This window comes from Clarias gariepinus, chromosome 2, assembly GCF_024256425.1.
Source record: "Clarias gariepinus isolate MV-2021 ecotype Netherlands chromosome 2, CGAR_prim_01v2, whole genome shotgun sequence".
Taxonomy (NCBI): Eukaryota; Metazoa; Chordata; class Actinopteri; order Siluriformes; family Clariidae; genus Clarias; species Clarias gariepinus.
In genome coordinates, this window is record NC_071101.1 from 45,387,078 (window position 1) to 45,399,778 (window position 12,701).

The 12,701-nt window shown below is 43.9% G+C and overlaps 1 protein-coding gene across 1 annotated transcript; it reads right to left on the reverse strand.

Moving 5' to 3' along the window:
- Positions 1–1,786: 1,786 nt before the first annotated feature.
- Positions 1,787–6,233, reverse strand: LOC128541151 (tripartite motif-containing protein 16-like protein). The gene is made up of 7 exons (XM_053511400.1): positions 6,148–6,233; positions 4,518–5,106; positions 3,311–3,406; positions 2,933–3,166; positions 2,658–2,817; positions 2,482–2,538; positions 1,787–2,369 (listed from the first exon to the last, which is right to left on the reverse strand). The coding sequence occupies exons 1-7, from the start codon at positions 6,231–6,233 to the stop codon at positions 1,840–1,842; spliced, it is 1,752 nt and encodes a 583-aa protein (XP_053367375.1). The 3' UTR covers positions 1,787–1,839.
- Between the last annotated feature and the right edge of the window lie 6,468 nt (positions 6,234–12,701).

The following is a 12,701-nucleotide window of genomic DNA, read 5'->3' on the forward strand; positions in this document are numbered from 1 at the left end:
GTCACCGTGTCTTACATAATAAAACACAATTTTAGATGTGTACTAGACAGTTTTTAATTGGTAAACTAAGAAAGACAAGAAGAAAAATTAACTAAAGAAGAATGTGAACATGCTGAACTATTCGACATTTACAGTACATAAAGGGAAGACATTCGATACAATAAATAATAATATTTACTAGAACCTCGGATTACGAGTAATGCAGTTTACGAGTGTTCCGCAAGACAAGCAAAGATTTTTAATAAATTTTGCCTTGAAAAACGAGCATTGTCTTGGTTTATGAGCACCAAGTATCATGTATCATGCATGCGCTTCTTTTTTTGACACCGAGCGTCACGCCATCACAAGTGAGCCAACGGTTTTTCTCCCCCTTGCGGTGCGGAATTGTAGGTAATCGTCTCCCCTGCTACACACGCTGGGTCTTAGTGCTTGCAGAGTTTTTGAGCGTGAGTGTGTGTTTCTGTGCATGTGTGTGTGTCTGTGTAAGGCAGAGAGTGTCTGTGTTTGTTTGGAAACCTGAGAGGAGGGGGGCTGTAAAGGCAAGTGTGTGTGTGTGTGTGTGTGTGTGTGTGCATAAGCACACAGCACATGTGTGCACAAACGGAAACACTTATCTGTCGGGATTTATTTAAAAAAAAAATTTAAAGGTAAAGTGCAGGTTAGTTTGTTTTATTTTTACTTTATATTTTGTGTTAATTATTTTTATGCATATATTTTTGGGTCTGTAAAATGAATAATTTGAATTTCCATTATTTCCTATGGGAAAATTACATTGGTTTAGGAGTGTTTTGGAATACGAGCCCGCTTCCTGAACGAATGATGTAATGATAGTAGATACAACAAGAAAAGAAATCACTACTAATGCTAGTTAAAGACTGGAGAATTGGAGAATATAGTAAACTAACCCACAATGCAGCTCAACACACAGTTTAATGGAATAAAAGAGAAAACATGTTCACTCTGTTATTATGTGAAATGTAGTTTATTACCATAATTATTACCATAACCTGCTGTGACCTAATGTACAAAAGCTATTTTAAGTGAGAAGGAGAGCTAGAACAAAGATGAAGATGAATAACAAGCTTAAAATTTAAATAATATTTTTACATTCAATAGTTTTCATGCATATGTTCGACCAGGTGCAGTAAATATATGGTAAATTAAATAAAATCATACACAATCTATTGTTGTTAGTCATTCAGCTGCTCCCATGAAGGGGTCACCACAGTTACACCGGATGTCCATCTTGACACAACTCTCTCATGCATCCAGTGGCTGGGGTTTGGATCATTGTGTTGGAATCGAACTCATGCCCTCCGCATGGGGCAAATGCAATCAAGGGACACTGTATAACTCAGGATCGACTCAGTCATGCTGTGAAAATGTAAAACAGTGAATAAATGCATATCCACAGCAGAGCTACTCTAGACCGCCCACACAGGGCATTCCTTTGGGTCGCCTTCAGGCATTGTTTATCACTTTTTTTAACAAGGACAAGTTTTAACATGGCTCAGACTTACAGGAATATTCTTTATGACAATGACACAAAAACACACACACACACACACACACACACACACACACACACACACACACACACACACCTGTACACAATCTATTAGTATTTTTAAAAGGAAAAACAAAACAAAACTGATTTTTAGAAATAAACTATTTTTTTAATATACAGTATATGATTTGCTTTTGATAAAAGTCACAATTACAACATCCAAAACTCCAAAAAGTCAGAGGGAAGAAAAGAACAGTATTAGTAAAAATGTCATATTAAACCTTTATTTAAGTAAGCTTCATACTGTATGGAAAGAAGAAACCATAACCATTTTATTCTGGATCATAAAATCTCACAGTTGATCTATAATCAAGCCAGAATCCAGCGTACAGAGGCTGAGTGAATGTGGTGTGGACTCTGTGGAGGAGCTTCATCGTGTCAGAGACGCTGTAGAAGGACAGAGTTCCTGCAGGGTGATCCACATACACTCCTATTCTGGAGGATGATGGAGCTCTGAGATCAGTCTTAATGTTGTTGGAATAAAAAGAGTGAGAAGAAGAAGAACACTGAAGACTCCAGGACTGATTGTTGAGTCCAAACCCACACTCCTTACCCTGTCCTTTCCTGCTGATGTCTTTATATGAGACTGATAGGAACACACATCCCTCACTGCTCCACTCCACCTCCCAGTAACAGCGTCCACACACACTCTCCTTACTCAACACCTGACCATAATAGTCAAATCTCTCTGGATGATCAGAGTACAGCTGCACTTTCTCAGTGCACTTCACCGCTCTGTTCTTCTCAGATAGAATGAGGTTATAATGTATTGTGTTGGGATCCAGAGTCAGATCATAGAAATCTAAACACATGAAAAATTATAACATGGTAAATATTAATCACAGGATACATGTGTGTGTGTGTGTGTGTGTGTGTGTGTGTGTGTGTGTGTGTGTGTTACACGTTACACGTACAGTGGAGAAAATCTTCTCTGCTCTTTGGTTCTGAGGGTAAAATCTGAACTGCTGCAGCTGTGGAGACACAGAAACAAAATGGAGATGATAAAATCAGGTGCTGTAAAAGACAGAAACAGTTTAAAGTCCTACAGTTTGTGAAAGTAAAGATTTCAGAGCAGGACAATTTCTCTCACCATGTTGAGGGATTTTGATGAACTCCTCTTGGCAGAATTCCTCGAGTCTCTTTTTCAGATCAGAGAGAGATTTCCTCACTCCATCAAATGAGAGATGTTGATTGACAGTGATGCTGGGTGAGTCCTCACGTCCAGAAGAGACACTGAGAGACTGGAGACTCTACAGAGAGAAAGAAAAACATCATGGAGAAGGAGAAAGGAGGCGAAATACATGAGATTATACAGACAGGTGTGTGTGTGTGCGTGCATGCGTGCGTGTGTGTGTGTATAAGTACCTGGATGAGCTGGATGTGATCGTGTGTGTGTGAAAGCTGCTCCAGCTCAGGGAGTCTCCTCTGAAGATCAGCAATCTCCTGCTCCAGTTGCTCCAGGAGTCGTTCAGCTCGACTCAGTTCAGTCTTCTCCTGAGCTCTGATCAGCTCCGTCACCTCCGAGCGCTTTTTCTCCATGGAGCTGATCAGCTCAGTAAAGATCCTCTCAGTGTCCTCCACTGCTGTCTGTGCACTCAGCTGTTACACACACACACACACACACACACACACAGGATTTAAAGCTCATCTATCATTCCCTCTCTTACTGCGACTCTAAATGACTCCATGTTGTCCATGTTGTGTGTGTTTCTAGGAGCAGCTCTGTCTCTGCTCACTGCTCACCTTTATAGTGTTCACAGCCTGTTTCAGCTCCTGCACCTTCTTCTGCTTCTCCTGGATTCTCTGCTGGGATTTCATCTGCTCCTCCTTTAACTCACTCTGAGGACAAATAAAACACATTTCACTCTTTATGCATCATGAGGTTATGAGTTCAGTGTATGAATATTAACTTCAGATAAAGGGTTAAAGTTCACTTTTAAAAACACTGTTGGATGTTGGGTATTTTAATGTCATAAAAGTCTACTAATAGTATACTTATTTTAAACTAAGAATAAGAAAGTATGCTTTTTATTCAGTGCTTATCAGTCATACCTGATGGTGAAACTGAGTCTGATCTTTTATGTATAGTTAATAACCCACACAGAATCAAATAAACATATGGCTGAGTTTACCGACGCATTTTTCAAGGTGAGAGAGTATTGTAACAGACTTCATCCATACTTCATAATACTGACATTATACTGTAATCCTTTACCATTTACAAGAGCAAAATCTTCAGTCAGACATAAAGTGGAGACATTTTACCCTGAGGTTGGGTAAAATTTAAATAATAAATAAATAAATAAATCAGGGGCATGTGGTGTAGTGGTTAGCACTGTCGCCTTGCAGCTCCAGGGTCCGGGTTTGATTCCCAACCAGGCTCGATTCCCATCTCTATGTGCATGGAGTTTGCATTTTCTCCCTGTGCTTGGTGGGTTTCCTCAGGGTACTTTGGTTTCCTCCCACAGTCCAAAGATATGCAGGTTAGGCTAAAACCCGTAGAAAAAAAAATCCAAAAAATTGCCCGTAGTGTGTAAATGTGTGTGGGTGTGTGACTGTGTGTATGTGCATGTTCCCTGCGATGGATTGGCACCCTGTCCAGGGTGTACCCCGCCTTGTGCCCTAAACCTCCTGGGATAGGCTCTAGGTCACCGTAACCCTGAATACAGGATAAAGCGGTATAGAAAATGAGTGGGTAAAATAAATAAAGCAACCCATTATGCAGAAGAATCACTGTGCATATTTGGGGTTAAGTCACTCCCTAAAAAAAAAAAAGTTCAAATTTCCATTCCAACAAATCAGAAGCCAGAACTGATAAAACTCATCAAATGTTTAAATGATTATACCTGTAGAAGTAGAATAAGGTGTGGCTCCTGCTCAGAGTAAAACATTCTGGCACATTAGATTAGAAGTATAAATTGTGTAAAAAGATTAGACTTGTATCACTCACCTGTTTTTCAGTTCTGTAAGCTGTAACTGAGACAGTATTGTGGCTTTTGTGTTCATCCATCACACACAGATAACAGATGAAGCGTCGGTCAGTACGACAGTAGATCTCCAGCACTTTATCATGCTCAGAACAGATCTTCTCTTCTAGATTTCCAGAAGCTTCTACTAAACTGTGCTTTTTCAAAGCAGGAATCTCTAGATGAGGTTCTAAATGAGTTTCGCAAAGCAAAGCCAGACACGTCAAACTTGACTTCGTAGCTTTGTATTTTCTCCCGGTGCAGAAATCACACTCCACATCTTCAGGTCCAGTGTAAGTGTAAGCAGGAGAAACAGCTTGGACTTCAGTCTTCTCCTTCAGTTTCTCCACCACTTCAGCCAGCATGTTGTTTCTGTGTAGAACAGGCCTTGGAGCGAAAGTGTCTCTGCACTCAGGACAGCTATAAACTCCACTCTTATCCTCCTGATCCCAGCAGTCATTAATACACACATTACAGAAACTGTGACCACAAGGGAGAGATACCAGATCCTTGAGGAGATCCAGACACACTGGACAGATGAACTGATCCACTGCACTACGGGCCTCAGACATGCTGCAATCACACACTGACAGAGAGAACACAGAGACACAGAGAGAAAAGCTTTCGTTTCTGTGAAAGGAGGAGTTGCTTCCAGTTTCTGTATGTGTGTGAGAGAGAGAAAGAGAAAGAGAGAGAAAGGGGGTGAAAATGCTGAAAAAATTAAATCAATTTAATTCAATTTTATTCATATAGCCCTTTTAATAATTGTCATGGTCACAAAGCACCTTTTCACAATCATAAGAACTATGGAAGTTAGTATAAAATGTAAATGTGTATAATTCAAAATAATCAGATTGTCCCTGATGAGCAAGCCAAAGGCGATGGCAACAATGGCAAGGAAAAACTCCCTAAGATGGCAATAGGAAGAAACCTTGAGAGGAACCAGACTCAACAGGGAACCCATCCTCATCTGGGTGATAACGGAGCAAGAATTGATCTGCAGTCATACTGTGTGTTAGGAGGCTGGAAGCAGATGTGTTTAAGTTAATATAAAGTCCAGTTTGTTATTGGAGGCTTAGGTAGACTGTAGGAAACTCCAGTGTTGAACTATCAAGCAACTGCAGTCACAAGTCCCCAATCACCACATGCATCTCAGGCAGACCACACAGGGCATCCATGCAACGAGATCTCCAACCAGAAGAGGGACACCAGAATGCGTCAGACAGGTCCAGAGGGCAGAGGGGGTCTGGATCACTGGCAGCTCAGGAGCAACATAAATAACTCAACAGAGAAAAAGGGAGGGTTGTTCTTTTTTTTATAAAAAAAAAAAGAACAAGAGACGCCACATCACGAACGAGACGCCACATCACGAAGTGACAGCTTTGGGGATTGCTTCCAGAAATCGCGTCTTAAAGACATATCTAATCGACTCCACAGTTACGACCTCATCGCATCAGCGACGCAGCCACGTCTGACGTCGGCACGTGGAAAAGTATTAATAGGTGTCAGACACACATTCTACAGCTTCCCGAAGCTCACAAGCGTCCAGGCGTGTATAAGTATAGCAACAAGACACGGCGTCTCGTTCCCCTTCAGGGAACTGGGGTTACAGACGTAACCCTAGAGACGTTCCCTTTCAGGGTAACTTCGAGCTGCGTCACGAAGTGGCAGCTTTGGGGACGAGATGCCCACTCCGCCATGCTTATAGGTGTCTGGCCTGAGCCGAGAGCACCTGAGAGGACGGAGTCAGGTCGAGGTTGACGGCATAGAATTTAACAAATGTGTGCGGGGCGGACCACCCGGCAGGGGCGTAGACCTCTTGAGGTGTTGCCCTCACAGCCAGAGCCTTGGAGGCCGCCATCACCTGGTAGAGTGCGCCCGAACTGAGAGCGGAGAGGCTTCACCAACTGCCCGTAAGCCATGGAGATGGTCTCCACAATCCGTCTACTGAGTGTATGCTTGGTCGCTGGCAAGCACCTTTTTGAAGGACCGAAGCACACGAATAGCTGGTCAGACCATCTCCACGACAAGGAGAGAGCTCTGACCGGGCAGATAAGGTTCAGCCTCTTCTGTTCCAGTGTCAGGAAGGGTGGAGAATTAAAGGCCTTGAGCACCACTGGCCTGGTCACTCTAGTAATGACCTTGGGGATTTATCCAGGTCTGGGATGTAGAAATGCCTTGACTAGCCCAGGGGCAAAGTCAAAGCAGGACGGCGCTACTGAGAGGGCCTCCAGATCACCTACCCTCCTAAGAGACGAGATGGCCAGGAGGAGGAGGGTCTTAAGTGTCGCGCACTTCTCGTTACTTTCCGTGAATGGTTCAAACGGAGCCTGGGACAAACCCTCCAACACGATGGTGAGGTCCCACAAGGGTACCTTGGAGTGAACTGAAGGCCTTAACCTCCAGGCGCCACGAAGAAAACGGCACACTAGTGGCCCAGAGATCTTCCACCCGCAGGAAAGCGGAATGCGGATATGGTGGCCACATACACATTTAAAGTGGAAGGGGCAGACCCAGCAGAGACCCGCTCCTGCAGGAAGTCCAGTACGGCCCCCACGGGGCACTGAGCTGGATCTAACTGCCGGTTCCTGCACCATGAGGTGAAAACCCCCCATTTGGCAGTGTACAATTTCCTTGTGGACGGGGCTCTAGAGCTAAGTATGGTGCTGACTACTTCCTGGAAAAATCCAGTGTCTATGAGGTGTGCCCCCTCAGAGGCCATGCCCATAGATTTCACAGCTCGGGTCTTGGATGAAGAATTAGTGTTCTGTCTCTGCTTGTGAAGCGAAGAAAGCTGTAGAAGGTGTGTCTGACACCTATTCATACTGTGTATAAATAGCAGCTGTGTCGCTGATGCGATGACATCGTAACTGTGGAGTTGATTAGATATGTCTTCAAGACGCGATTTCTGGAAACAATCCCCAAAGCTGTCACTTCATGACTCATCTTAAAGTTCCCCTGAAAGGGAACTAAATAGCTATGTTACGTGGTGCAGATTGCAGAGTTGCACCACAAGATGTTTTAATGATTTTAAGAGCCCTGACTCAGGGAGAGTCGACGAAATAATAGTTGTGAAGGTGCTTGTGACACGCAAGGAAAGACCTTCCTGTTCATAGATGACATATGATTATTAATTACAGTAAAAAGAAATAAAAGAAAATAGAAAACACAAAATAAACAGAGCTCCGCCGTCTACGCGAGAACGGACAGAGTTCTGGAAACAGAAACAAAACTTATATCCTCTTAGGTCTTATGTTTTCACTGAGGATTTATTGGAGAGAGTTTCTTAATACTTGCTTTGCACTATAACCAAGAGCACATGCTAAACTGAGGCGATTCCTCTTTTGCTCTTGACGAAGGCGGTCGCATCTGCTCTCCCTCCCTTATCTCTCCCCGCTTGCTTCTCTTGTCTGTCTTGTGAATACTATTCAGAGACTTTCCTCGTCTTGCTCTTGAAAATAAAAAAGGAATATGGATTTGATCAAGTGGTCTCTGAATGCAATTGACACGATCTTCTCGACGAGAAATGTGGGTTCTGGGGAACCTACTTGTCCTGCTGGGACGTTTGCTGCTGGATACACGATGGACGGTTGGGAGAAGTGGCGCATTGTGTGCCTGGCCGCACTGTCTCTGGAGGATGTTGAAGATATCTACCTATTCGGAACTCTGATAACTGGGATTCTGCTGATTGGATTAGGTGGGATACTTGAATATCGTAAAATCTTAAAAGCAGTCAGTCTCAACCCCAAGAGACTGGCTGGCTGGGAAATAGTGGTGACGAGAGCTGTCAGTAATCAGACTGTGGTTCTGGACCGCAAATTGGATAACATATTGGTGAGACTAGCAGCTATGCAACGTGATTTGGACAGACCTGGAGACCAGTGATGGACATTAAATATCTGTGAAATTGGCAGATATTGATCGAAACCTGGAAAATATGTTTTTTTTTTCTTTTTTCGGCTGCCCTTTCTCTTTCCAGCTACTGCATTTCAAGGCCATGGCTGGAGACATAACTAACTCCCCGAAGACCAAGATAACGAGACGCTCTGGAATCCTACTCTCCCCCCTTCAAGGACACCTGGCGCAGACTATTACGGGATGTTACAGGCTTACAAACTGACACGCACGCACTCACGCACTCACAGAACAGCTACAGATAGACACTCTACCTTCCCCATATCCAACGCCTTCGTGTGCTTATTCCCTTCAGTGTGGGCAGGCGGAATCGGGACCAGCGCTCTTTAGCTGCAGGGACTGGAGCTGTTTGCCTACATTGGACATTTCCTATCCCCTGTACCCTCATCGTTGCAATGTTTATGTCTTGTGATTACATGTTTTTTCTGTGCTTGTTGCTGAGGTATTTTTTGTACCCCTGATCGCACACTGCCCTTTTCGAAGGACAGTCTGGGAGGGGATTTTTTACCCCCGTTATCCTAATGTATCTTATTCCTTATTTTCTATGATGGCGCCCTAGGTGGCTGCCGTCGCGACTCTGTGGTCGCAAAAATCATTTCGCTGCATATTGTACTCTGTATGATTGTGCATGTGACAAAAAAACTTGAAACTTGAACTTGAGTTGCTCTCTCTTTCCCTCTCTCTTACTCGCTGGCGTTTTAGGGGGACAGAGGCTGGGTCTTTGCCTCTATCCCATTCTTAAGCATGCTCGTCTGTCTATCTTTCTTTCTTTTCTTAATTTTTCTTTTTTCTTTGTCTTTCTTTGTCTTTGGCCAGGATACCTTACCGGTGCGAGCTAAATGATCGCACGTTGTGCCGAGGTATCAGGACCCTAATATACTGTAAACACGCCTTGGCAACCATGTGTATAAAAGGCTGCGCCTTTACCTGTTCAGAACTCCGCATAGTATAGGAAATATAAAAACTTCTGTACAAATATAGACAAAAGTGGCAATAGATTTAAATGGAAAAAGAATGGAAATGGAAATAAATGTAAGGAAAATAAATAAATGAAATGTCCAGGGAGTGTGTAATTGTGCATGTATGTGCAAATGTGCATGTATGTGCAAATGTGTGTCAATGTAAAATGTCCATGTGTGTCTGGTCTACAGCGTACCGGGGTATGTGCAACTGTGTGTAAGTAAACAGATGAACAATGTCCATAGGTGTCCATGTCTGTGCGGTGTGCAAAAAAATGTGCAAAAATGCAGAGATGATTAGAGATGATTAGTCCTGTGTAGTGATCTGGTTGAGAGACTGTATCGCCTGTGGGGAAAAGCACCTCATCAGTCTCTCTGTATTGGCCTTCTATAGGGCTCGCCTGTCCTGCATGGTGCTGTTCCCAAACCAGGTTGTAATGTTTCCCGTCAGGATGCTCTCCATGGTGCAGGAGTAAATGTTCCTGAGCACCTTGGAGGGCCGTCTAAAGTCTCTCAAGCGTCTGAGGTAGAAGAGACCCTGTCAGGCCTTTTTCACCACGATTTTGATGTGACAGGACCATGACAGGTCCTGCATGATGTGAACACCGAGGTATTGGAAGCTGTTCACTCTCTCCGCTGGGCTTTCGTTAATGAAGGGGGTCTGGTAGTTCCTTTCCTGCTCAGTGCTGAAGTCGACTATTAACTCCTTTGTCTTACTGACGTTTAGAAGGAGGCTGTTCCTCTGGCACCAGTTCTCCAGATTCCCAATTTCCTTCAGGTAGGCTGACTCATCGTTGTCAGAGATCAGGCCCACCACAACAGTCTCGTCAGCAAACTTAATGATGGTGGTGGAGCTGGTAGTGGCCACGTAGTAATATGTGTACAAAGAGTACAGCAGGGGGCTCAGAACACAACCTGGGGGCTCCAGTGCTGAGAGTGAGGAAGGCTGAGATATGTCCACCCATCCTTATAGCCTGTGGTCTGCCAGTTAGGACGTTGGGGATCCAATGACATAGAGATGAGCTGAGTCCCAGTTGCTCCAGCTTGGTGTGAGTGTGGAGGGAATTATGTTATTAAATGCTGAGCTGTAGCATCTAAAGCTGTAAAGAGCATTTTAACATAATTCCCCCTTCCAGTGAGTCTGGTAGTGAAAAAATGTCTCTGACCAGCCGTTCAAAGCTAGCATTATTACTGAGGTGAGGGCTACAGGGTGATAGTCATTGAGAGAAGCAGGATTAGGTTTCTTCGGAACAGGAACAATGATGGACTCTTTGGAGCATGTGGGGATCACCGTCTGAGATAAGAAGAGGTTGAATATCTCTGTGAACACTAGTGCTATTTGGTCTGGGCAGGCTCTGAGGACTTGACCTGAGATGCCGTCTGGTCCTGCTCCTCTCCTGGTGTCCACTCTCCTGAGAGCTCTCCTCTTGTCATGCTCGTAGATGATGGACGTGCTTCCGGTGCTGGCAGTGTCTTCCTGTCTGCAGCCGTTAACACCGCTAGCATTAGCATCGCTAGCATCTTTAGCTGCAGCCTCAATTATCATAGAAAGTGTTCAGTTCGTCTGCCAGAGTCCCATCCGCGTTCGTCTTACCGGATGTTGGTGCTTTATAGTCTGTTATTGTTCATAGTCCCTGCCACAGGCTCCTAGAATCACTCTGTTGGAGTTCTGACTCTAGTTTCCTCCCGTAGCACTGCTTCGCCTCCTTCACCACTTCTTTGAGGTAGTGGGAGGAGAAACAGTAAACAGTAAACAAATACTTTACCAGCATCAGGTTATGTTTACAGTGGTACCAATGTTCGTTTTATAGTCGGGAACAAAGTGTGTTTCAGTAATGCCAGTGTGTTCAGGACTGACCTGTTTGAGCTCTGATGTGTTGCTGCTTTGGGTGTCAGGGAGGCCCACCACAGGCACAAACTCCTCGGTGCTCCCCGCTGGCTGTCCTCACGCTGCTGCTGTTTCCTGGCCTCTCAGCCTATTGTGTACAATGTCTCTTCACTCAAAATACTATAGGGACAAACAGGCAATCTCAAATAGAGCCATGAATCTGTCACTTTCCAGCAAAACGGCACCCTGCTGATTCCGTTAACTCTCTCTCTCTGTGGTGTAAAGCAGCTGGACATGTGACCCGGTCAAACGAGAAAATCTAGAAGGCTTTCACCAACCCCAACCTAAATGGTGCAAATCAGCAAGCCGTTGGATAATGAAGAGACAGTTCACAACATCAGCAAATAAGGAAATAAACAGTTACCCACCTCCAACTCATCAGTTAAAGTATGCCAGTACGGCAAATATAAAATTATATATGTATGCTCATATAGAATGTGTGATATATTTGTGTTGTGTTCAACATGTTCATCATAAATTTAAGGAGAGTAATCAACCTGTACAACCCTGGCTATAGATAAAGGTATGAATGGATATGCAAGACATCGGATGTTTGGTATCAAATGAAATCTCTGTGTATTTAATGAACGTTGATGTGCATGAAATTTTAGTCATACAGTATGAACCAGACTTATGATAATACACTTTACCTAAATTACAAAAATTCTACTGAGATGGCCTCCCACGTGACAGACCAAACCACAGGTTAATGTATGCACGAAAAAGAGGAACCATGCGGGGCGGGGCTATGCCCACAACTATCTCTAATTTGGACAAACGGCTGTAGGGTGGACCCATGTTGACCACCTCTTTTTCTCCACTCTCAACCCGACACCTGAACCTAGACTTCTGAACTGCTCCACCAAGCGATCGAAGACTGTCCTCAACACGCAAAGAAACTGATTTTGTATTATCATTGTTGGCCGCGAAATAAACACTATTGGCAAGAAACACTCAATCATGTTGAGTGGACCACGGTGCTGGACTATACAGTGGACTGATAGCATAGAAAGTGTATGCTATACATTTTATTTTAGTTTAAACAAATTAACCCGAATTATGAAAGATTTGATTCTTACACCCGAGTGGGATAGCTCTCATGGGGCTGACAAACTTCCTGAATCAGGCCAGCTCCCTCTTCATCCTTAATAAATGGGGGCACATTATAAATCACCACCCATGTCGCAGGAACTGACAGAGGGGTGACTTGGACCGCAGATCCTCTCACATTGATTCCAGTCTTTGTTTATCTGGCAGACTGAGTAGACACCCACCTGCTTGTCCACCGGCAGTAGCACTTCTTTTATCTGTATTTTCTATCACAGCGGCCTCAGAGACCATAATATTTCGCTCTCTCTCTCACTATATACTTTTAACATCGTTTATATCATACATTAATAGAAAGA

What these genes read in the sequence shown, in the direction of transcription:
- LOC128541151 (XM_053511400.1), bottom strand. Translation starts at nt 6,233, where the DNA reads ATGGCGGAGTGGGCATCTCGTCCCCAAAGCTGCCACTTCGTGACGCAG. An exon ending in GGGAACGTCTCTAGGGTTAC is followed by an intron (nt 5,107 to 6,147) that starts GTCTGTAACCCC and finishes GTGTGATTGCAG; the next exon opens with CATGTCTGAGGCCCGTAGTG. An exon ending in CTTACAGAACTGAAAAACAG is followed by an intron (nt 3,407 to 4,517) that starts GTGAGTGATACA and finishes ATTTGTCCTCAG; the next exon opens with AGTGAGTTAAAGGAGGAGCA.